The sequence below is a fragment of the Nelumbo nucifera genome, chromosome 1 (assembly GCF_055504915.1).
Source record: "Nelumbo nucifera cultivar China Antique chromosome 1, China Antique-T2T, whole genome shotgun sequence".
Taxonomy (NCBI): Eukaryota; Viridiplantae; Streptophyta; class Magnoliopsida; order Proteales; family Nelumbonaceae; genus Nelumbo; species Nelumbo nucifera.
The window spans coordinates 39030032-39057482 of NC_142649.1; the positions used below are offsets into that span (position 1 = coordinate 39030032).

A 27451-nucleotide genomic window follows, 5' to 3' on the forward strand; every position below is an offset into this window, starting at 1 on the left:
AATGTCAGGACGAGTGCACAGCATGGCATACATGATGCTCCCTACGGCAGAGGCATAGGGAACGTCTTTCATGCCATCAATCTCCTCAGAAGTCTTGGGAGACATCTTCTTGGAGAGAGTGACTCCGTGCCTGAAAGGAACATTTCCTTTGTTGGAGTTTTCCATGTTGTATCTTTTGACTATTTTGTCAATGTAAGCAGATTGGGATAATCCTATTATCTGCTTCGATCTATCTCTATAGAGTCGAAGACCCAGTATATAGGAGGCTTCTCCAAGATCTTTCATGGAGAATTGCTGCGAAAGCCATACTTTCACCGATGTTAACATTCCTACATCATTCCCAATGAGTAGAATGTCATCTACATACAGACCCAAGAAGGTAACCTTATCCCCACTGTACTTCCTGTAGACACAGGTTTCATCCAGATTTTGCTCGAAGTCAAACGATTTGACAGCAGAGTTAAAACGGATGTTCCAACTTTTAGAAGCTTGCTTAAGCCCATAAATGGATCTGTTAAGTTTACATACCATGTTTTCCTGACCTGCAGCAATGAAGCCTTGCGACTGCTGCATATAGATATCTTCAGTAAGATCTCCATTCAGGAATGCAGTTTTGACATCCATCTGCCAAATCTCATAATCATGGTATGCTGCTACAGCTAGCAGGAAGGTGGCGAACTGCTATTTTCTTCTCTAGGGTTATCTGAGATCCTATCTCAAGAGTGCATAGTCATCTACTAAAACTCCTAGGGTTCGAATTCAAGTAATTCGAAATTAGGGTTTCCTCCTCTTTCTTGGTGATTAAGAAACCTCCAAATCATATTAGGAGTAGCCCTTATCCAAATCTATATTTGGATCAGGACTCCTATTAATCCTATTTACAGATTAGATCAACTTTTGGGCTTAACCAAATCTCGAATCCGCCCCTTTAAGTGACTGATCAAATCAGCCCAGATCAAAATGGGCTTTAGGCCCAATACGTATTAAGTGCTCAATAATCTTCCAACCTGCTGCCCAGTTGGGCTTCTTTGTATGGCGTGGGACCCAAGCATTGGTCTACACATCAGCCACATGGATTTGGCCTAGACTCTGTTACAAGGCCTAGCCGAATTCACTGGAAAGCCCAGTGAACCCCCTGAGCCCATCACATGGAACCTATGGGCCCAACACTTACACTTAGTGATCCCTGGGCCAAGCCATCTTATAAAAACCTAGGGACTGTAGGCAGATGCAAGATTAGCCCATCAGGTATTATCTTAAATGGCCTTACACTTAACCTCTCAGACCATAATGATCAAACACTGCCCGGCAAGAGAGGACCTCTCCCTCGGCTGCAAGGAACAGTGTTGCACTCTCTACTCACATGGATCCCGGGAATTAAAACCATTTGCAAACATTTTGAAAGCATATATAAGTATATATCATATATATAAATTTTGCAAAACAAAATTCCAACGATTGAAATCAACTGCCGGCAGTTTGGTTTCCATCAGAGAGAGTGCATCCCCGATCATTACCTTTGTCCGACAAAGGGGCCGATCCCGTCATTATGATCACCCACTCAGATGAATTCTCAGACTGTCCCAACATACCCAGGTTTTGACCCCCGGTAAGGATCTCATTGATTGGCATATCAAAGACAGCACAATCCGACACCTAGTACAGTACCATAATCGGGTCTAGGGGTCAGGTGTAACTTTCCAAGTTTGCCGATCAATCTCCAAGGTCTAGGGCAATACTGGAAATCTGGTCCGGTTCAAGGGTTCAAGTAATCCTACACTGCGTGTGCCTTGGGTCTCACCCTGGCGGCTGAGACAAGCCACCCCAACATTTGGCAGCACACCAGTGTCAGCCTTGGCAGGATAAATCTGAAGGGATGGGATATCCGTCGCATGGACGCCCAAGTCTTGCGGAATAGACTGGGCGAATTTCGAAAATTTCTCCCATCTTTGCAGAGAATCGATTTCCCTATTTTAGAAAAACATATTTTTCAATGATCAATCTTGAACCATGAACCAAACCAGATCTGAACCAAAAGGAGTAGGAGGGAGGATGTACCTGATACAGAGAATCAGCAATGTTCTTCAAAAGATGGCACAGTGCAGGACGGATCCAAAGACTACTCCCACTAAAGATGGCACAGTGCAGGATGGAGGTGTTCACGTCCAAGGAAGGATCCAAAGACTACTCCCACTAAAGATGGCACAGTGCAGGATGGAGGTGTTCACGTCCAAGGAAGGATCCAAAGACTACTCCCACTAAAGATGGCACAGTGCAGGACGGAGTAGAATCAGCAATGTTCTTCAAAAGAACTTGACCCTTCGCAAGAATCAACTGGATGGCTTGTGAGTACAGCTCCAATTAATCTTTTCCCAAAAGATTGGTATCAAGATCAGATCTTGATTTCTCCCAAGAACTGGAGATCGAACTGAAGGTAATGGCGGCAACAGTAAGGAGGCGGCAAGAGAGTATTCGCAGGGTGCAGAATTCTCTTTTCTTATGATTTCAGCTCTGAAGAGAATTGAACATCAATCAATAAAAGCTGTTGCCCCTTTCTCCTTTCATAATCTTAAAGGGATCAGCTCCAAATCCTATTAGGAGTTGCTGATCCAAATCATATTTGGATTAGAAGTCCCTTTAAGTGATAAGGGAGAACCCTTATCTTATCTGCAGATCAGATCAGCCATCTCCTAATACAATTAGGAGGCTTCCATATCTAAATCTCATTTAGATCTTGGACTCTCTAAGTGTATAGGGTCTAGGCCCAATCCTATCAGCTGATCCATCTCAGAATTCGCCCCCTTAATTGACTGATCAAATCAGCCCATTTCAAAATGGGCTTAAGGCCCATTTAAGGTTATGTACTCACTTAGCCTTCCAAACTGCTGCCCAGTTGGGCTTCCTTGTATGGCGTGGGACCCAAACATTGATCTACACATCAGCCACATGGGTTCAGCCCAGCCTTTGTTACAAGGCCTGGCCGAATACACTATTATGGACAGTGCACCCCGTGAAACCCATCTTATGGGCTCTATGGGCCCAACACTTACCCTAAGTGGTCCCTGGGCCAAGCCACCTTATAACACCCAGGGACTGTGGGCAGATGCAATATTAGCCCATCAGGTATTATCCTCAATGGTCTTACACTTAACCTCTCAGCCCATAATGATCAAACACTACCCGACAAGGGAGGACCTCTCCCTCGACTACAAGGAAAAGTGTTGCACTCTCTGCTTACATGGATCCCAGGAATTAAAACCTTTTGCAAATCATTTCGAAACCATAACATATATATATATATATCTATATATCTTTATATAAATATATTTTACAAAACAAAATCTCAACATTTGAAATCGGCTGCTGGCAGTCTTGGTTTCCATCAGAGAGAGTGCATCCCCGATCATTACCTTTGTTCGACAAAGGGGCTGATCCTGTCACTATGATCACCCACTTAGATGAATTCTCGGACTGTCCCAACATACCCAGGTTTTGACCCCCGCTAAGGAGCTCACTGATTGGTACATCAAAGACAGCCCAATCCGACACCTAGTGTGGTATCATAATCGAGTCTAGGGGTTAGGTGTAACTTTCCAGTTTTGCCCATCTATCTCCAAGGTCCAGGGCAATACTGGAAATCTGGTCCGGTTCAAAGGTTCTATTAATCCTACACTGCATGTGCTTCGGGTCTCACCCTGGTAGCTGAGACAAGCCACCCCAACAGTTGGCAGCACACCAGTGTCAGCCTTGGTAGGATAAATCTCCCCAGACTGACCCAATGGCTGTGAACATTCTAAACTAACACAAGTCTCATTAAGTGTCCAATTTAAGGGTATTACACAGAAACACACCACAGGAACATGAATCAAATGTGTACGTTATTCATTTATAATAAATTCATAATGTACATATTTCTGATTGAAGCTAAGGGCATACAATTGTCTAATGCTCCTGCCCTGGGTTGGCCTGGAACCTGCTTACGACACTCACCGCCTGAGCAATGTCAGGGTGAGTGCATAGCATGGCATACACGATGCTCCCTACGGCTGAGGCATAGGGAACGTCTTTCATGCCCTCAATCTCCTCAGACATCTTGGGGGACATCTTCTTGGAGAGAGTGACTCCATGCCTGAAAGGAACGTTTGTTTTCTTGGAGTTCTCCATGCTGTACCTTTTGACAATTTTGACAATGTAAGCAGCATGGGATGATCCAATTATTCGCTTCGATCTATCTCTATAGAGTTGAAGACCCAGTATATAGGAGGCTTCTTCAAGATCTTTCATGGAGAATTGCTGCGAAAGCCATACCTTGACCGAAGTCAATATTCCTATATCATTCTCAATGACTAGGATATCGTCCACATACAAAACCAAAAGGGTGACCTTATCCCCACTGGCCTTCCTGTAAACACAGGGTTCATCCGGATTCTGCTCAAAATCAAACGATTTGACGGCAGAGTCAAAACGGATGTTCCAACTCCTAGAAGCCTGCTTAAGTCCATATATGGATCTATTAAGTTTACATACCATGTGTTCCTGACCAGCAGCAATGAAGCCTTACGACTGCTGCATGTAGATATCTTCTCCAAGATCTCCATTCAAGAACGCGGTTTTGACATCCATTTGCCAATTCTCGTAGTCATGGTATGCTGCTACAGCTAGTAGGATCCTAATGGATTTAAGCATGGCCACGGGCGAAAAGGTTTCCTCATAGTCAATGCCTTCTTTCTAAGTATACCCTTTCACCACCAAACGAGCTTTGTAGGTCTCAATCTTGCCATCGGGGCCCTTTCGCCAGCATGGCCACATGGGTTCGGCCCAGCCTCTAATACAAGACCTAGCCGAATTCACTGGAAAGCCCAGTGAACCCCCTGAGCCCGTCACATGGACCCTATGGGCCCAACACTTATACTAAGTGGTCCCTAGGCGAAGCCATTTTATAAAAACCCAAGGACTGTGGGCAGATGCAAGATTAGCCCATCAGGTATTATCCTAAATGGCCTTACACTTAATCTCTCAGCCCATAATGATCAAACACTGCCCGACAAGAGAGGACCTCTCCCTCGGCTGCTGCAAGGAACAGTGTTGCATTCTCTACTCACATGGATCCTGGGAATTAAAACCATTTGCAAACATTTTGAAAGCATATAGAAGTATATATCATATATATAAATTTTGCAAAACAAAATTCCAACGATTGAAATCAACTGCCGGCAGTTTGGTTTCCATCAGAGAGAGTGCATCCCCGATCATTACCTTTGTCCGACAAAGGGGTTGATTCCGTCACTATGATCACCCACTCAGATGAATTCTTAGACTATCTCAACATACCCAGGTTTTGACCCCCGCTAAGGATCTCACTGATTGGCATATCAAAGACAGCCCAATCCGACACTTAGTGCAGTACCATAATCGGGTCTAGGGGTCAGGTGTAACTTTCCAATTTTGCCCATCAATCTCCAAGGTCCAGGGCAATACTGGAAATCTGATATAGTTCAAAGGTTCAAGTAATCCTACACTGCGTGTGCCTTGAGTCTTACCCTGGCGGCTGAGACAAGCCACCCTAACATTTGGCAGCACACCAGTGTCAGCCTTGGCAGGATAAATCTCCCCAGACTTATCCAACTACTGTGAACATTTAAAACTAACACGAATCTCATTAAGTGTCCAATTTTAGGGTCTTAAACAGAAGCATACCACACAACATGAATCAAACATGTACTTTATTTATTTACACTAAATATCAAAAGTACATCAAGACTGATTGGAGTTAAGGGCATACAAAACTATCTAACATTCCTGGATGCTAACATTTAGCTTATTCATGTTGTAGTTCATGATGAACTGATTGAAGGAAGGAGGCAGAGAATTCAAGATGGCGTCTACCTTCGTGACATGGTCAAGCCCGCATCCAAGAGCCTCAAGTTCATTAATGTAACCCATCATCCAAAGACAAAGGTCATGAACTTGTTGGTTCTTGGACATCTGTGTAGTCATGAATTGTTTCAGGACCTTCTGATGAGTAGAATGATTCTACTCCTCATACATTGTCCTTAGACTATCCAATATGTTCTTCGACAATTCAATCTAATCGAACTACCTCTGTATTGGATTATCCAAGGAGGCTATGATGTAGCAACGGGCTAGGGAATTCTTTTCTTCCCATTCCTGGTAGTTCCTCTTTCGGGCCTTAGAAGCCCTATCACCCGGATGCTCCATGGCAGGATTCTTTGCTACTTTGTCCAATTTTTCAGAAGTTAAGACCAACATAAGATTATGGTACCAGTCAACATAGTTTGGGCCCTTTAGTTTATTGTCGTCCAACAGTTTAGCGAATTGTCCGTTTGGCATTTCTGGTAAAATCAAACATTAGTCCACAACCTAATTTGATTCATGTTATCTACATAGATATGGCTTTTAATCTATGTTCCATTCCCATTTATTCATCTTCGAGATTTCCCTCCTATCTCGGTGACGGAGGCTGCGATTATGTCTCTGGAAATGTGGGAAATCACATAGTGTGCATGGAGCCAACTGTTTTAGCTGCATAACCCCACCACCTTTCTATGAAGGATCATATCCACTCATCATATGAGATTTCCCTTTGGCCTCTGTCAGACAAGGTTCATTGTCATTTTAGGTTAGACCTTTCTGTCCAGTGAGTGCTCACCCATCATATTCGTGAACTCCAAGGTACCGTGAGAGAGTCTTCCATTTTAGGATAGGCCCCTCCCACATCAGTCTATGACGCCCCTATCATCTTATGAAACATTCCAACAGATCCAGCAGCACTTGGATAGCCCAATGTTATGGTGCGTCTCCTAACAGATGGACTCATCTTCATGCTAATGACGGAAGGCCTTTAGAGATTTCATCATATGAATCTCCCTATCACATGCACTCATATTTCAGTAGGGAACAAAAGTTACGCCCTAGTTTAATTTAGGTCAAACCAAAGTGGCTCCCATTGATTTTCATAAAGCCAGATTTAGGTGGGCCCTAAACGGCTAGGGTTCCGCACGGTTCCTCTTAGGGGAGGTGTGGGGCCCACCACGAAGGGAGATCATCCAATGATCTTTAGGACACCATGGCAATGATGTGCATTCAACCATGGTGTGCGTAAGAGCCATTATCGTATTTGCATGGGCCAAGTCCTTATGGCCCATGTACGTTGCACATCACACATCCATACATCACAATGCAAGGATAGAATTGATTCAGTCAATTAATATCTGTAAAGCCCATAATTATCCATAATATTACTAATTAATATTGTCTAGGTATATGGGATGAATAGCAGTTAGCAGTTCGGCCCATATAGCTTTTCTGCAGTTAGTGGGCTTTAGCAGTTTTAACTCCTTAAAACTAGGCCTTACACGTGTGAGCCGAATTAAGTCTTACAATTAAACATCAATCCCTTGACCCAAGAGTGGGAAATTAGGGCTGAAAACAGCCCCATCGAACCATAGATTTGGTCCAACCAGTTTGGTCCAATCTGGTTCAAATGGGTCTAGGGTTTGATTTTTAATTCAAGAAATTGATTTGAAATTAAATTACTGATTAAAGACAATCAAAAATCAGTGCTAGGGCTGTTCACACATCTTCTACCTGTAAAACAGATGTTAGATCTCAGTTTGTAGTTTCACAAACTGCAAATCGTAGATAGCGATTTCTCCATCTACGAAATCTCCTTCTCCTGCGCATCCAGCTTCGATCTTGAATAAAATAAAATAGAAAAACCCTAATTTTCTATTAATATTACATCAGATCAAATTCCTATACATTTAGTCTAGAAATTAAAAAAAAAATAATTACAGACCAAAAGTTAAAGAACTGCAAAATCGCAGATTTGTTGCGCCAATAAAGACTTTGATCTCCGCCATATGAACAACCCATAAATCAAGACAAATATAAAGAACTATTCTAAATATGATTCAGATTTATAAAGATTTAATTTCAGATCAACAGCCCTTAATCAGGGAACCGATTTCCCAGAAAAATAATTATCTGCGCAAATCGGGTAGAACGCCTTCTGCCCATTTGCGTAGGTTCAGATCTGATCTATTTCGGTTCAAGATTTGAACCATGGCTATGATACCACTGAAGGGATGAGAGATCCATCATATGGATAGCCGAACCCTACAGGAAGGTAGGGCAAAATTTCAAAAATTTCTCTCTCCCATGTGGGAATCACATTCCCTGTTTTAGAAAATCTGCATTTTCAAGGATCAATCTTGAACCAAAACCGAACCAGATCTGAAACCAAAAGGTAGGAGAGGGATAAACCTGATACGAAGTAATAGTAACTCCCAACGAAGATGTTCACACCCAAGGAAAACTGCAAAGACTGCTCCCACTGAATATGACACAGCATAGGGTGGAGCAGAATCAGTAGGTGGTTCTTCACAAGAACTGAATCCTTCAACAAGAATTCGATGGAGGGTATGTGAGCACGACTTCAGATCAGTTTTTCTCCAAAAACTGATATCAAAAACCCTTTTTGATCGCTCCAACAGTGGAGAACGAACTGGCAATGGTGGCACCAGGAGGGCGCAAGAGTAGAAGATGTCACAGTCTTACTGTAGTTGTTTTCTCTCTTTCTGTGATCTGAGATCTGAATGTTTTGTTGAATGGTTTGCCACCTCCTCCTTTTATAGCCTTAAAAAGATCAACTCCTATTTCCCATTAGGAGTTTCCTGGTTCAAATCCTTATTTGAATCTGGACTCTTTTTAAGAGATAAGGATAAGCCCTTATCTTATCTACAGATTAGATCAGCCCTCCTAATCTTATTAGGAGTTTCCAAATCCAAATCTGTATTTGGATCTATACTCTTTGAGTGGAGAAGGATAATCCCTTATCCTATCTGCTAATCCAAAATCCCAGATCCGCCCCTCTTTAATTAATCTAATTAAACTAGTTCGAATTGGGCTTTAGGTCCATTAAGTCCATGTGCTCACTGTCCTTCCAAACTGCTGCCTAGTTGGGTTTCCTTGTATGGTGTGGGACCCAAACATTGATCACATGGGTTTAGCGTTGTCTCTGTTACAAGGCCTGGCCGAATTCACTGTTATGGAACCCCTAAGCCCACCACCATGGACTCTTCATGGGCCCAACACTTGCACTAAGTGGTCCCTGGGCCAAACCACCTTATAAAAACCCAGGGACTGTGGGCAGATGCAAGATTAGCCCATCAGGTATTACCCTCAATGGTCTTACACTATACCTCTTAGTCCATAATGATCAAGCATTGCCTGACAAGAGAGGACCTCTCCCTCGGCTGTAAGGAACAGTGTTGCACTCTCTACTCACTGGATCCCGGGAATTAAAACCTTTTGCAAACATTTTGAAACTGTATAGATATATATATACATCTTTATATAAATATATTTTGCAAAAACAAATTTCAACGATTGAAATCGGTTGCCGGCAGCTTTGGTTTCCATCAGAGAGAGTGCATCCCCAATCATTACCTTTGTCCGACAAAGGGGCTGATCCTGTCACTATGATCACCCACTCAGATGAATTCTCGGACTGTCCCAACATACCCAGGTTTTGACCCCCTCTAAGGATCTCATTGATTGGCATATCAAATACAACCCAATTCAACACCTAGTGCAATATCATAATCGAGTCTAGGGGTCAGGTGTAACATTCCAGTTTTGCCCATCAATCTCCAAGGTCCAGGGCAATACTGGAATTCTGGTCCAGTTCAGGGTTTCAAGAAAACCCACACTGCCTGTACCTCAGGTCTCACCCTGGCAGCTGAGACAAGCCACCCCAACCAACTTGGCAGGATAAATCTCCCCAGATCTATCCAACAGTTGTGAAGATTCTAAACTAACACGAGTCTTATATGTGTCCAGTTTAAGGGTATTACACAGAAACACACCATAATAACATGAATCAAATATATACTTTATTCATTTACAATAAATGTCATAATGTACATCATTCTGATTGGAGCTAAGGGCATACACTATCTAACAAATGCACTGGTAGTATCAATCATCGTCGCAAACTTCATGGTGAAGAGGATACTGGTCAATAGCAGCTCCTCTGTTGTCATCATCTTCTATGACGCCTTTGAGAAGATGAAGCTGGCACCTAAACGCCTCTAGCCCTCTGATGTGCTACTCATCGGCTTCTTCGGGAATGTTGTCAGACTAGAGGGAAGAATCACCTTACTAGTCATAGTAGGGACGAAATTTCAGAGGGAAGAATCCCTCTAAAACACTATCATTGGGCGGACGACCATCCACACACTCGAGACAGCCATTTCCTCCTACCACCTCGCCCTCAAGTTTCTAATTGACGGTGATAGAAGCATCAATACCATTTAGTATGATCACTTGCGAAGCTATGAACTGTTGCTTTCCATGGGACTTGGGCCTAGGTCCAACATGATTTAATCTCAGAGAAAATTGAATGCAAAATCAAAATGAGCGGGTCTTCTGCTCTTCCTTCATTTTTCTTCTCTTTTTTCATTTTTGTTGTCTATTACTATTAGTGATGAAGCTTCTCGATACTCTAACAATGGCGATCTCCATCTCAATTATCTCTTTTTTCTTCACAATTTCTTTTTCACTGCCTTTTGTTTTGAATTACTGGGGTGGAGTTTTCTATTCTGTTAAATTTCCTGATTTCTACAATGGACTTGAGTTCATTTGTCATTGCATGCAATAATTTAGCGAGGATATGCAAATGGCGAGATTGGCGATTGTTTTTCTGTAATATTAGCAGTGAATCCAGTAGGATTATACATGCTATTCTTTGATGGAATGTCTATTTATGTGAAGAGGATTGTTGGCCCATTTGCGAACTTATTTGCTTTGCTAGGGCATTTGCAATTCTTTCTATTCCTTTCTTCTTCCTCATTTATGCAGGATTTTTTACTGCGCATAGTGTGTGAAATAGTTACAACACAAAAGGAAGGGAGTAATCATGGAAGAGGAGGTTTATAACATTTTTTACTTATTTACATTCATGATTTCAGTCTTGCAGGGATGAATTAAGAGCTATATGATTATATATACTCTTTTGAATCTTTGAATTAATCACAGAACAATAAACTTGCAAGTCATTGTGCTAGCGAATGGATCCAATGAACAAGTTTCAGATATATAGTGTTTCTTCCTGTGGAGAGAAGTGTTTGTTGTTCTAAAGGGGAGTCCCCAACACTCTACCTGGACGTAGGCCAAAGGCCTCATAACGTAAATCTGTGCATGCTTTGCTCTTCTTTTCTTCCCTCGCATCATCTTTGGACATTGGTTTGCGTTGTTTTGTGCCATTCGATTCTGTTAGCTTCATGTTTTGTGTAACAAACATCGTGCTTAGTATCATCTCCATGGATGACCCTCATCAAGTCTAGCATTCTATGGTAGGATCTCTGAATTGGATTTCCATGTACAAGAGCGTATGCCCCGACTCTTACATGCCCTATTAGAGTCTGCCATTAAATTAATGCCAAAGTTGTCACGTTTTTCTCTTAATCACAACCCATTGTTATATTATTTACTACACTAATTATTGATTTCACCTATTAATGAGCTAAGTCGGTATCTTCCTTGGTTGACCCCTTTATATGTTGCAGCTCTGGAATGCAAATGGGATGAGGAATTATAGGTGCTAGTAGTAATATCTCGTCCACTAGTGAAAGTGTTAGTAATTACTGTTAGACAGTGTATGCCCTTAGCTCCAATCAAATTGATGTACTTATTGTCATTTATAGTAAATGAATAAAAGTGCATAATTGATTCATGTGATTTGGTGTGTTTCTGTGTAATACCCTTAAGCTGGACACTTATGAGACTTGTGTTAGTTTAGAATCTTTACAGTCATTTGATAGATCTGGGGAGATTTATCCTGCCAAGGTTGACATTGATGTGCCACCAAGTTGGTTGCTGTAGCTTGTCTCAGCTGCCAGGGTGAGACCTGAGGTACATGTAGTGTGGGTTTTCTTGAAACCCTGAACCGGACCAAATTCCAATATTGTTGTGGACCTTAGAGATAGATGGGCAAAACTGGAATGTTACACTTGACCCCTAGACTCGATTATAGTACTGCACTAGGTATCAGATTGTGCTGTCTTTGACATGCCAATCAATGAGATCCTTAGAGGGGGTCAAAACTTGGTATGTTGGGATAATCTGAGAATTCACCTGAGTGGGTGATCATAGTGACAAGATCAACCCCTTTGTTAGACAAAGTGAATGATCAGGGAATGCACTCTCTCGGATGGAAACCTAAACTACTAGCAGTGGATTTTAAATGTGTTTGAAATTTGTTTTGCAAAATATATTTATATAGAGATATACTTACATGATATGGTTTCACAAAATGTTTGCAAAAGGTTTTAATTTTCAGGATCCATGTGAGTAGAGAGTGCAGCATTGTACCTTGTAGCCGAGGGAGATGACCTCTCTTGTCGGGCAGTGCTTGATCATTAAGGGCTAAGAGGTTAAGTGTAAGACAATTTGGGGATAATAAACCTGATGGACTAATCTTACATAAGTCCATAGTCCCTGAGCCTTCATAAGGTGGCTGGACTCAGGGACCATCTAGTGTAGATGTTGGGCCCACTAAGAGCCCATATTGATGGGTTTAGGGGTTTATTCGGCCATACCTTATAACAGCGACTGGGCTGAACCCATGTGGCTTTTGTGGAGATCAATGTTAGGGTCCCACGCCATACAAAAAGAACCAAGTTAGCCAACGGTTAAAGGAAGTGAGCCTGAAAGCTTAATGAGCCTTGTTAGTGTCAAGTATGTAGGTGTTGATGTGTAAGTTTATGTTAGATCTAATGTCCCTAACTTAAGTAGGGGCACATGTGACTTTTCCATAATATTTAAGTAATATAAAACAAATCTAACCGAATGGGAGGGTTGACTTTTCTCTCATTCGAACTAGAGATTTTCCTCCTTGTCCTCTCTTCTACTCTTCTCCTTTTTCTATTTCTCTCTTTCTCTCTTCTCTCTTGTCCTAGATTGTTATCAGTCTAACAGGCAGGCCAAACTCTAATATGGTATCAGAACTAAACTGAGCAAATCAGATCTGCCCAGAATTTTGTTCTCTATGCACCTAGTCTAGGGTTTTCTCTTACTTTCTTCACCATCAGCTAGAGATAAGGGAAAGGGCTGAAAAGGAGTGATTACCCTCTTCCCTTGGAGGTTTCTATGCCTTCTGTTGTGGTGTTCGTGGTCGGTTGCTGCAATTTCTAAGAAGCCCTCCCCTAATCGAAGAATAGAAGAGGGCTGATTCATGTGGTGCAATGGGTGCTTTGGTCTAATTTTCGGGTGTTCAGGTATGAGGTTCTATGCATTTTCTTGGTGTGAATTAAATGATAAGTCTGTTTTAGATGGTGTAGTGGGATTTCAGATTGTACTGTGCTAGGGTTTATAAAGTTTTTAGTGTGATTCGAAGGGGAAGTGTTCCTCAAACAATGTGGTGAATTTCAGGAAGTCGTAAGGTTGGGCTTGTGGGGTAAAGAATGCAGTTTACAACAATAGCAAGTGTTGAAATTAGTGTGTATGTGGTTTAGTGTGCCGAATTTAGCAATACCAGAATTCAGCAATGGGAGAGTGGTGATAGCAAGACTAGTGTGATGTTCCTACTAACTACCTGAATGTTCAAATGACGTCCATTAATCTGAATGGAGAAAACTATGTACCTTGGGGTAAATTTGTAGACGTCTTTCTTAAGGCAAAGAAGAAGGTGAAACATAAGGGATGAATTCATTGTTATGGACAGTGAACCCCTGAGCCCATCACCATGGGCTCTTAATGGGCCCAACACTTACACTAAGTGGTCCCTAGGTCAAGCCACCTTATAAAACCCAGGGACTGTAGGCAAATGCAAGATTACCCCATCAGGTCTTACACTTAACCTCTCAGCCCATAATGATCAAACACTGCCCGACAAGAGAGGACCTCTCCCTCGGCTGCAAGGAACAGTGCTACACTCTCTACTCACATGGATCCTGGGAATTAAAACCTTTTGCAAACATTTTGAAACCATAATAAATATGTATATTTTTATAAAAATATATTTTGCAAAAACAAATTTCAACGATTAAAATCGGTCTTACACTTAACCTCTCAGCCCATAATGATCAAACACTGCCCGACAAGAGATGACCTCTCCCTCGGCTGCAAGGAACAGTGCTACACTCTCTACTCACATGGATCACGGGAATTAAAACATTTTGCAAACATTTTGAAACTGTAATATATATGTATATCTTTATATAAATATATTTTGCAAAAACAAATTTCAACGATTAAAATCGGTTGCCGGTAGCTTTGGTTTCCTTTAGAGAAAGTGCATCCCCGATCATTACCTTTGTCCAACAAAGGGGCTGATCTTGTCACTATGAACACCCACTCAGATGAATTCTCAGACTGTCCCAACATACCCAGGTTTTGACCCTCTCTAAGGATCATACTAATTGGCATATCAAAGACAACCCAATCTGACACCTGGTGCAGTATCATAATCGAGTCTAGGGGTCAGGTGTAACATTCCAGTTTTGCCCATCAATCTCCAAGGTCCAAGGCAATACTAGAATTCTGGTCTGGTTTAGGGTTTCAAGAAAACCCACACTGCATGTACCTCAGGTCTCACCCTGGCAGCTGAGACAAACCACCCCAACCAACTTGGTGACACATCAGTATTAGCCTTGGCAGGATAAATCTCCCCAGATTTATCCAACAGCTGTGAAGATTCTAAACTAACACGAGTTTCATATGTGTCCAGTTGAAGGGTAATACACAGAAACACACCATAATAACATGAATCAAATATGTACTTTATTCATTTACAATAAATGTCATAATGTACATCATTCTGATTGGAGCTAAGGGCATACACTGTCTAATTAATTTAGGGTTTTACAGATGTTTAGATTGATTGGATCAATTTATTTCCTACATCTGATGTATGGATGTGTGATGTGTTGCGTACATGGGCCATAAGCACTTGGCCCATGTTAATTCGATAGTGGCTCTTTCGCACACCATTGCTGAATGCACATCATTGTCATGGTGTCCATAAGATCATTGGATGATCTCCCTACTTGATAGGCCCCACATCAGCTTCCTCCCCAAGAGGAACCGTGCGGAACCCTATCCATTTAGGGCCCATTTAAATCTAACTTTGAGAAAGCCAGTGAGAGACATTTTGGTTTGACCTAAATCAGAACTAGGGCGTAATATTTCGTTTTCTCCAGTAAAATATAAATGCATGTGATAGGGAGATTCATATGATGAACTCTCTAAAGGCCTTCCATCATTAGCATAAAGATGGGTACTTTAGTAATGAGGAGATGCACTATAAAATTGGGTTATCGATTTGTTGTTGGGTCTATTGGATTGTTTCATAAGATGATAGGGGCGTCATAGACTGATGTGGGAGGGGCCTATCCTAAAATGGAAGACTCTCTCACGGTACCTTAGCGTTCACGAATGTGATAGGTAAGCACTTATTGGACAGAAAGGTTTAACCTAAAATGGCAATGAACCTTGCCTGATAGAGGCCAAAGGGAAAGCTCAAAAGATGAGTGGATATGATCCTTCACAGAAGATGGTGGGGTTATGTAGCTAAAATAGTTCGCTCCATGCATTGTATGTGATTTCCCACATTTCCAGAGACATACTTCGGAGTCTCTGTTGTTGAGATGGGAAGGAAATTTCAGAGATGAACAAATGGAAATGAAACATAGATTAAAAGTCATATCTATGTAGTAAACATGAATCAGTTTATGTTGTGGACTAATAATTTGCCTTGCCTTTTATCAAAAATGGCAACGGGTAATTCGCCAAGTTGTAGGACGATAACATACTTAAGGGCCCAAATTATGCTGACTGGTTTCGTAACCATATGCTGGTGTTAACGTCTGATAAATTAGAAACGGTTGCTAAGAACCCTGCTCTGGATCGTCCGGGTGATAGGGCTTCTGAGGCACGTAGGAGAGAGTATCAAGAATGGGAAGATAAGAATTCTCTTGCCCGGTGCTACATCATAGCCTCCTTAGATAACCAGATACAGTGACAGTTCGATCAGATCGAAGTGTCCAAGGATATCTTGGATAGTCTAAGGACCAAGTACTAAGAGCAGAATCGTTCTACTCGCCAAAAGGTCCTAAAGTATTTTATGACCACTCAAATGTCCAAGATTCAGCTAGTTCATGACCATTGTCTTAAGATGATGGGATACATTAATGAATTGGAGGCTCTTGGATCTGGGCTAGATCATATCACCAAAGTTGATGCCATCCTAAACTCTTTGCCTCCTTCCTTCAATCAGTTCATTATGAACTATAATTTGAACAAGCTAAATGTTAGCCTTCAGTAACTCAGTAATATGTTGCAGATGGCCGAAGAGCTGATAAAGAATGATGAGCCCATTGCCATGCTTGTTGAAGGTGGCAAATCGGGCAAGAAGAAGAGGAAGGCAAAGAAGAAACCTTAGAAGAAATTTAGCAAGCCTAAAAAGCAGAAGAAGGACAAGACATCAAATGCCTACCACTTCTGCAAGCAAACCTGCCATTGGAAGAGGAATTGTCCTCAGTACCTGGAGACCAAGAAACAAGGTAATTTCGAATCATTTGTCATAGAGACCAATATGTAGGTCACTTCTGCTTCCTGGTGTATTGACTCCAGGGCTTCTACTCATGCATGTAATACATTGTAGGGGTTCAAGATAAGCAGAAGACTGAGTGACGGAGAAGTGATTTTTTACTTGGGAACTTCTGCAAGTGTTGAAGCAACAACCATAGGAACTATAGAATTGTATTTCAGAGAATGAATTATTACTTTAAAAGATTGTCTATATGTACCCAATTTGAGAAGCTGTTTGATTTTTGTTTCAAAACTGTGTGTGGATGGTTATTCTGTTCTTTTTAGTAATATGATTACTGTCAAAAGAAATAACAAATTCCTCGCATATGAAGAACTTAAGAATGGTCTCTATGTTCTCCATCATTCTCTAGAAACAAACATAACCGAAACTCTGTCGGATAATATCCACAAAAAAAAACTCGTGATACATTTAATCCCATGTGCCTATGGCATTACCGACTTGGCCACATTAACATAGATCGTATCACAAGGTTGGTAAAGGGTGGTCCTTTGGATTTTCTAACTGTAGAAGATCTTTCAACCTGTGAACCTTGCCTTCAGGGTAAGATGACGAAACGGCCATTTACCGGTAAGCCTGAAAGATCAACAAGCACACTTGACCTTATACATACTGATGTATATGGTCCCATGAATGTTAGGACACGTAACCAGCAAGTTTATTTCATAAGATTTACCGATGATCACTCACAATATGATTACGTATACCTAATGAGACACAAGTCTAAATACTTTGAAAAGTTCAAAGAGTTCAAACAAGAGGTCGAGAAAAAGTTAGGGAGACGCACTAAGGCCCTTCGATCAGATCGATGACTGGATCCTCTTGCTACACCACAATTAAATGATGTATCAGAGAGGAGGAACTGGATGTTATTGGATATGGTCCGATTACTTCTCGTCCACTCGAAATTACCTACATCCTTTTGGGGATACGCATTAGAAACTGCAATATACGTGTTGAACCGGGTTCCAACCAAATCCATTTCGAAGACTCCCTATGAGCTTTCGACCAGTAAGAAACCAAGTATGAGACACTTGAAGATTTGGGGTTGTCAAGCACATGTTAAAAGAACAAGTGCTGACAAATTGGAATCCAAAACCAGCCGTTGCCTATTTGTAGGTTACCCTAAAGGCTTTGTAGGGTATTTATTCTATGACCCAAGAGAGTAGAAAGTGTTCTGTAGTCGAAATGCCAATTTCTTAGAGGAAAATTACATCCTAAACAATCATCGTTAGGAAATTGTTCTTAATGAGGAGAGCTCAGGGGTAGTGGGAAATACCTTTGAAGGACAAAGAGCATTGGACCGCTGTGAAAAACATAATGAAATACCTTCAAAGCACAAAAGAGTTTTGTCTGGTATTCGATGATAGTTCACTACAGATCCTTGGGTATACTGATGCCGATTTCCAGTCATACCAAAATGATAGAAAGTCTACATTGGGATACATCTTTACGATGGAGTCCTATGTAGTTAGTTGGAAAAGCAACAAAGAAGGGTCCATTGCAGATTCATCAACCAGCTTTCAACAACCTTGATTTCCCATTTGGAGTTAGGTGATTAAAATCTGAATTAATAGACAAGCAGTTCAGAGTGTTTAAAAGTGAAGACCCTCTTTGTTGTTAGTGGCCTAAAATTCTATGCATATGTTGTTTATGATGAGAGTAGAATTTATCATATTTTTATCCCCAATTATTCTGTATTTTATACTAAATTAGCATCTAATTGGACTCATATCTCTTGTATTTTGGTCTAGGGTATGAAAGAAGGCATCAAGAGCAAAGAAAGACAAATCGGATGATTTTTCACAGTTTCGACATCGTTCAGTGATCTGGGCCTAACTTGCGTTTCCGAACTCCGAATGGGCTGATTCAAGATCCACTGGAAAGATAAGAGAAAAATCCACAACTTTCATGTTTTGGGCTTTCACTGATTCGGCCTGTATCGAAGTCAATTCCCGAAGTCGCGGAAAATTCACAGGAAGGCCCAATCCGCAGCTGAAGCCCAACTCGCAGAAAAGCCTAGCTAAAGCCCAATTCGCAGATGAGGTCTATTACGAATCCAAGAACAAGAAACTAAGAAGAATCCTTCTAGATTTAAATTCTTGATGTAATCTTAGAGTGATAAAAGGATTGAGTTCAAGAGATAAAGAGATAAGATTAAAATTAGGATAAGACTTTCTATTTCTTGTAAAGATCAACTTCAAGAGAAAGTAGGAGACCACCCCCTCCCCTTTAATCTATATACAGGAGGGGACGGACCAGCTTTAGGGATCACTTGATCACTGAATCATTCAATCATTCAACTTCTGATTTGAATCAAGAAGCAAGGAGCAATCAGTCAAGAAGGGTTCAAGAAAGGTTCAAGAATTCAAGAAACTTCAAGAAGAGGAGATCTCAGCACCATGGGCGAATTCAAGAGTTCTTTCTTCCCCTTTGTTTGTTTTAATTCTTCCATCATGAACTGATTTGTTTCTTGTTAGGGCTATGGAAATCCTAACCATGTTAGTGAATATATTTTTATCTTCTTGATTCATCCAAGATTGTGATTTCCATATAGTCTATGAATTATTGTGCTTAATGCAATTAAGAGCTTGGCCACCTCTTAATTGATTTGGGTTATGTGAATGAATTGAGAGAGGAATTCACATAACTGACAGAATAATTCATAGTGTGAATTGAATGGTATATAGAGATATATATACATGATTCATCTGAATTTAATGGTTTTCTTGGACTTAATGCACTTCCATCTTGAGAGCTCTACTCGAGAGATCGAAGGGTTACTTGATGGGTGTAGGTTTAGTATATCTCGAGAAAGAATATTAAATAAATTTATGAAAATCTCAGCTTATGGGAATAACAATTAATCTTGGATAATTGGACCCATCAATATTCATTGCATTGGTTAGGTGAACCAAAAGTCCTAGCGATTCCATCATTTGCATATTCGATTAGTGATTACCCTTGTTTTTATTTTCTTTGTTCTAGTTTTTATTTTCAGTAGTTCTTGTTTCCTTAAATCTAAATTTCGACTGTCCAAATAATTAGGGAAGACTGTGATTCTAATACTTATTTTGTTAAATCCCTGTGGGAATGATATTATTATACTACTTGATAACTAGTGCACTTGCTAGGGTTATATATTTATAGCTATCAGCTTACAGGATTATATGATATGACTGGTTCACATCCTGCAAACTGCAGCTAAGTTGAAGTTCTATTTTTGGGATGATGACTGCTTCCATACACCAAAAGATGAATTGTGATTTATTGTGCCACCTTGTCGAATTGTTTTAGCTGATCTAAAACTTGTGCCATGCACTATTAGATACGGAATGCCATAGACAAAACCCAACATATGAAAATGGACAGGGTGTTCATAGTGAAAAAAGGATAAGAAGAGATGACTAAGATTGCATGATTGGAAGAATCCTACATGAACAAAGTATGTGGAAATGAAAAGAGACCTAAAAGTTTCTTTTTTTTCAATTCCATGCATCTTTTGTTTTGATGTACATACTTAAACTGAAAATTTGATGGCACACTGGCACCTGAATCTTGGGCTTCAATGTGTGTCACCTCATTGTATTACTCTTGACCATTTCCACTTGTTTCCATTTTGGAGCATCTTGTGTTTTATTATGTACTCAAAACAAAGGTCCCTTTTAAGCACAAATCTAGGTAGTGTTACACAATGCATCAGGTTTGTTGTCATCCTATAGTTGGGTTGTTACATTGGTCAAGCTAAAAGCCTAAAACAATTGGGTTGGAAATTTCAGCTGGTGGAACCCTTTCATGGTTTATAGGGCTATAACCCGGTATTGGAAGTATGAAAGTCTTGGTTTTGCAACACAGTAGAGCCTTTTCCTGAAGTTGACATGACAGAGAAGAGGAACACCAAAGTCCTCAAGGAACTTTCCTCGATACCCAGTGACAGTGAGTTTATACATCGTGGCGGGTCTCTCTCACAAAAAGCCTAGCTAGACATACATAACTGCCACCATACCGGGTCCTCAACCAGTGATCCATCCTCAGCCTGTCTCAGGTAAATATGCTTCCACAATGTTCTGCTATTTGTGTTAACGACAATACAGAAGAATCACTGACATTCTTTCACCATTGAATGTTCTTTTCTGGAACTACAATGCAACCGACAACGATAGACATTCACTTGGGAGGCAGCCAGAAAGCATCTATGCTCTGTACTGATGCACGCTTGCACCCCCAAAAATTTATCCACCAAAAGCAAAGCGCCCAACTCAACTATTTGTCATCTTATCCTGTCCTTCCATTTTCCAAGTCAAGATGCTTGTCTGGCCTTAGTCATGCTCTCTCAGCAAACAACTAGATAGCAATGGCGTTTTAATTTGATAAATATAAGAAAACGTTTCAAAATCTGAAATTTGCATCAATCACAGACATGCCCAGCAATAAATAATATAGGATTTAAGAACAGCAAGCTGCTTCAGACGGAGTTCTGCATTACCCCCATCTTTTTGTCCTTTGTTGACATTACAAGCTCAGTCCGAGCCCATGGCGAAGCAACATATCATGAATAAGCGAGTGGGTAGAGGCATCATGCAAGTTTTGGCCCAACTTCCAAATTAGTCCTTTTTGATACAACCTGATATATGAGAACTCACCCCTAAAAACTAGCTGTTAGAGGGAGGGAACCCAAGCACATATATACCTAACAGCATCCCATTCTACCAATGTGGGATACCTCACATTAACATTCCATACTACCAACATGTGGATGGCCGAACCCTGCAAGAAGGTTGGGCGAAATTTCAAAAATTTCTCTCTCCTATTTGGGAATCACATTCCCTATTTTAGAAAACTGCATTGTCAATGATCAATCTTGAAACAAACTGGACCAGACCTAAAACCAAAAGAGAGGAGAGGGATATACTTGATACGGAGTAACAGTAACTCCCAATGAAGGTGTTCACGCCCAAGGAGAAAACCAAAATCTGCTCCCACTGAAGATGACACAGTGTGAGGTAAAGCAGAATCAACAGGACGGCTCTTCAGCAAGAACCGAATTCTTCAGCAAGAATGTAGTAAAGGGCTGATGAGCACAACTTCAGATTGCCTCTTCTAGCAAAAAGCAATATAAAGAACGATTCTTGGTCACTCCCACAGGTGGAGATCAAACTGGGTAGATGCGGCAAGAACAGGAAGAAAAGAGCAGAAGACAGGAGCAGTCAAACTGTGTGTTGTCTTCTCTTTTAATTCAGCAGACTGTGAGTCTGTTTGGATGTCCGCCCTGCTCTCCTATTTATAGCCTTAAAGAGATGTTCTCCTAATTTTATTAGGACTTTCCTAATCCAAATTTTATATTTGGATCTGCACTCTCTTTAAGAGATAAGAATAATCCCTTATCTTATCTGCAAATAAAGAACAACCTTCCTAATCAAATTAGGAGTTTCCTGATCCAAACATTTATTTGGATTTGGACTCTTTGAGTGGATATTGATAATCCCTTATCCTATCAGCTGATCCAAATCCCAGAACCGCCCCTTATTTAATTAATCTCATTAAGCCAGTTCGAATGGGCATTAGGCCCATTAAATCTATGTGCTCACTTAACCTCTTAACCACCTACCCAGTTGGCTATCCTTGTATGGCGTTGGACCCAAACATTAATCTACACATCAGTCACATGGGTTCAGCCCAGCCTTTATTACAAGACCTGGTCGAATTCACTGTAGGAGATAGTGAACCCCTGAGTCCATCACCATGGGCTCTTAACGGGCCCAACATTTATACTAAATGGTCTTTGGGTCCAGCCACCTTATGAAAATCCAAGGACTGTGGGCAAATGCAAGATTAGTCCATCAATTATTACCCCCAATAGTCTTACACTTAACCTCTCAACCCATAATGATCAAACACTATCCGACAAGAGATGACCTCTCCCTCAGCTGCAAGGTGTAGTGCTGCACTCTCTACTCGCAAGGATCCCGAGAATTAAAACATTTTGCAAACATTTTGAAACCATAATATATATATGTATATCTTTATATAAATATATTTTGCAAAACAAATTTCAAGAGTTGAAATCAACTGCCAGCAGTTTAGGTTTCCATCAGAGAGAGTGCATCCCTAATCATTCACTTTGTCCAACAAAGGGGGGCTGATCTTATCACTATGATCACCCACTCAGATGAATTCTCAGATTGTCCCAACATACCCAGGTTTTGACCCCCCTTTGAGGATCTCACTGATTGGCATATCAAAGACAGCCCAATCCGACACATAGTGCAGTATCATAATCGAGTCTAGGGGTTAGGTGTAACATTCCAGTTTTGTCCATCTATCTCCAAGGTCAAGGGTAATACTAGAATTTTGGTTTGATTCAGGGTTTCAAGAAAACTCACACCACATGTACCTCAGGTCTCACCCTAGCAGCTAAGACAAGCTACCCTAACCAACTTGGCGGCACATCAGTGTCAGTCTTGACAAGATAAATCTCCCCAGATCTATCCAATGGCTGTGAAGATTCTAAACTAACACGAATCTCATTAAATGTCTAGTTTAAGGGTATTACACAGAAACACACCACAATGACATGCATCAATTATGTACTTTATTCTTTTACAATAAATGTCAAAAAGGTACATCAATATTATTGGAGCTAAAGGGCATAACTGTCTAACAGCTCCCACTTGCACTTAGGTCCAATTGGGTACGAGCTGGAGTCACATACTTTCCACGTGTTTCTCAAACACTTTCTGTGTTAGTGGCTTAGTCAATGGGTCTACTACATTTTCCGTTGATGCTACCTTCTAAATTAGGACGTCTCATCTTCCAACTCTCTCCCGCAATACATGGTACTTCCTCTCGATGTGGTTCGACTTCGAGTGGGCTCGTGGCTCCTTAGCCTGAGCAATGGCTCCAATGTTGTCACACAACAATGAAATGGGTGATATGCTGGATGGAACTACTCATAATTCCTGAATGAACTTCATTAAAACGGCTTCCTTGGCAGCTTCACTTACGACAATGTATTCGAATTTGGTTGTGGAATCTGCGATGGACCCCTATTTGCTATTTTTCCAACAAACAACACACAATCCTATCGTGAATATATAACCAGACACCTAGTGCAGTATTATAATCGAGTCTAGGGGTCAGGTGTAACATTTCAATTTTGTCCATGTATCTCCAAGGTCCAAGACAATATTTGGCCCGGTTCAGGGTTTCAAGAAAACCCACACTGCATGTACCTCAAATCTCACCCTAGCAGTTGAGACAAACCACTCCAACCAACTTGGCGGCACATCAATGTTAGCTTTGACAAGATAAATCTCCCCAAGTCTATCCAACGGCTGTGAAGATTATAAACTAACACGAGTCTCATTAAGTGTCTAGTTTAAGTGTATTACACAGAAATACACCACAATGACATGAATCAATTATATACTTTATTCATTTACAATAATTGCCAAAAAGGTACATCAATCTGATTGGATCTAAAGGGCATATCTGTCTAACACATGCTTCTGTAGTCCCGATGCCCACGCAGGCTGGCTTTACACAAGACCATCTAGTATCGGCCGAACACTACAATACCACGTCACCACCTGCACCGCACGATTGCAACTAGGAGGCATAGCTTTTAGGGGTGAGTTCTCCTAAGGCACATAACAAATGGTCTCAGAGCCAGACATTCCATCTGGAGAGGAGATATCGAATCTAGAAGAAAGGATAAACTTCCTACAAAGAAACCAGGAGGGAATCATGGCCAAACTGGCAAAGATTTTGGAACGTCTGGGTCCTCCACCTCCGGTAGGAGGGAATCCAAAACTGAACATCAATCAATCTATCTCAGAAGGTGCGGGTGACAGAGGCAAGGAAACGGAAGCTTCTAATAGGACTGGGGAATCGATCGGCATAGGAACATGGAGACCAAAGTTGGAACTCCTCAAGTTCAATAGGAAAAATCTCGATTGTTGGTTGGTGCTATTGCAACAATACTTTTCTCTCCTAAGGCACATATCACAACCCAAATTCCAAAGTCTCAAGAAAAGAAATCTTTTTTTTTTTAACATTTTATGGCATTTTCTCGTAAAAAACAAATCCCATTTGCTAGTTTCCCTAAAAATTTCTCAATCACCTCCGATACAGGAAGTATAAAAACAAACAAAAATACAAATTAGGGCAAGTAACCATACAAAAACCAAATTCTACCAAAGATCATTTCTTTTTTGATATTGAGCTCCTCCGTTTAACCTCTTTCTCTGCAATCTGAACGCAAAACTCTGCTCCAAGCATCTCATGCATATCAAGATTCAGTGAAGTACTAAAATCAACTGTGTCCGAGATCACTTCAACAGTCAGATTGAAGCCCAACGTAGACAAAACTCTAACAGCATTTGCAAACCTACATATGTTCTGCCTTGTTGCCAAAGGAGTGTAAATGCTTTCTTGTTCTTCAAGATTCATGGATCTTTGATTCGACTGGCTTATCTGTTGTTCAGGTTTGTTCTCTTGATCTTCTACCATATTATCCCTGGCTTCTACATGTTCACCTACCCAGATAAATCCATTACATCCAAGAATCAAATCAATTCCGTACTGTTCAAGGTGGTGGAAATGCTGCTTGCGTCTCTTCACTAAATATGGAGGGACAGTCAACAATTGACCCCTTCCCAACTGCATCATCAATCATAGTCGCATTATAAGAAATAAAAAAAAAGAAGAGTTAAAAGCTTTAGATTGCAGAAAAAATACATGTTATCTTTAGGAAACAACTTTTAGAGCTTACTGCTTTAAAGGTGCAAATTTACACCCGAGCCGCAAGGCAAGTGCCTTGTTGAAGCAAAAATACCAAAAAAATCAAAAAATTAAAAAAAAATGCAAAAAATATTAAACATTATATTAATAAAAATATAAACTTGAATTTTAAAATTAATGTTTTAAAAAACTTATTATCTAAAATTAAAATACATAAACATAACATGTAAAGCATATTCAAATGAAAATTTAAAAATAAAATCAAGCATATAAAACATTTTCAAGCATGTAAAACCCACAATCTCTTTTTTACCTTAATCGCATTACTTCAAGTAGCTAATGTGATATAAAACATATTACATTCCCAATTCTATGAGCCACCTCTGTGCCACGCCCCTCGAGGCAAACCCAAACAAGTCCATGTTATGTTCTTAAATTCTTAATTTTTGCACAAGAAATAATGATTTTATAATTTTAATTGCCTTTTAATAAGATATTTTATTAAAATAAATGAATGAACAACATTAGAAAATAGGGGGTTCTCGGCGCTTCAGTGAAAGAGTGAGGCGTGTGCCTAGGACCTGGGCAAGGCACCTACCCAAAAATACACCTCGCCTGTGCGCCTAGGCATGCCTTTAAATCAGTGTTAGAGCTGTAAAAGAGCAAAGCTATTTCTACTCGTTCTTGAGATCAGTTTACATCATCCAAGTGCAAGTCCCACTTTAAGCCTCTTGTTAATTTTCTTTTCTTTTAATATAGAAAAGTTGCAAGTCTCATTTTAACCCCTTCCCTGATGACCTGTAAATTCTTGGTCTGTGCATGTGTACAAACATTAGATACCTTTCCATACTTCTGACTTCTTGCCTGTAGGTGTAAACTGCCATCATGCTGGAAACCACGAACCTCTGCCTGAAAAATGAAAATTGATTGAAGCATTAATTAGTTTTCTGCCTGGTATTAAACAGAATGTAAGGGTGAAACATGATTAGGTTTGGATGATAATGAAGATCAATTAGTTTTCTGCCATTCTACCATGTCATAGACACGTGTAAGCTAAAAAGCGAAGTATCTTTGCTAGAAGTAGTGGCACAATTACCCTGTTTGCCACTTGCCACTGGTTGCAAGATGCAAGTATACACCTTCATGGTTCATGTACTCATCAACATTTTGTTCACATGCTTTTTTCTTAAGAAACTAGTCTTGTTCAAGATTAAGTCTGTATATCAGACTTCATTGGAGTAACCATAAAATCGGGCTGACAAGTCTGGAAATGGCCCACTCTGTGTGGAATAAAAAAGAGCCTTAAGGTTAGGTCAGTATCCAGTCCACCCCTCCAGATTCCAAAGAACCCAGATTAGAGGTGATCATTTCTTGGATTGGGCCCAAAACTTACAGGCCTGGCCTAGCCTGTAGCACTCACATCCAAGGCTTCCAATCCTTATCCCAAAACATAGGCCCAAAGCTCAAACCGGGTCCATACAGATCCAGGCCCAGGGTCCAGACCAGGCCTGGGCTATCTCTCATCATAATTCATAGGTACTAAACCTGGCCCCATCCTGGCCTTTCTGAGTCTCAAAGTTTACAAAACTAAACATAGATATAAACATGTGGTACACTTGTTCTGGTTTGGAAAATAGTTTTAAGTTCAAGATTATGGAACTAAAAGACAAAACCGAGTTGGTTTTGAACTTATGTGGCCATAAGAAAACTTCTTCTGACCCAAACTGAGCCAACCAAATATTTATGACCGAATTGACTTGTCTGGAGATTCAAATAATTACAAACTACAAGAATCAAAGCTTCTGATATTTCAAGGCATTTCATTTGCATCTTAGTGGACATGAATCATCCACTAATTGAACCAAATCTCTGATATGACATCATTCTCTTTATGTTCTTTATTACAGAGAGAGAATCAGTGGACTTACACATATGACATCATTCTCTTCAAAAATACTGCGCATGTTCAGTTCATCAACAGCAGTCCGCCGCCTCTAGCAATCAAAAAGCGAGTGAAACCATGAATAATGAATACAGATAATAGCTTTCATTCACATTAGAAACTTAACCAAGGAA

The 27451-nt window shown here is 40.5% G+C and overlaps 1 protein-coding gene across 1 annotated transcript in view; it reads right to left on the bottom strand.

The window, feature by feature from the left end:
• Positions 1 to 24659: 24659 nt before the first annotated feature.
• Positions 24660 to 27451, bottom strand: part of RRP4 (ribosomal RNA processing 4) — a 51199-nt gene continuing 48407 nt past the window's right edge. The window contains exons 5-7 of the mRNA XM_010249610.3: positions 27304 to 27369; positions 26216 to 26284; positions 24660 to 25294 (exon numbers count right to left, since the gene is read on the bottom strand). Coding sequence (XP_010247912.1) covers positions 24836 to 25294; positions 26216 to 26284; positions 27304 to 27369 — 594 coding nt within the window. The 3' untranslated portion in view covers positions 24660 to 24835. The remainder of the gene's footprint in view (positions 25295 to 26215; positions 26285 to 27303; positions 27370 to 27451) is intronic.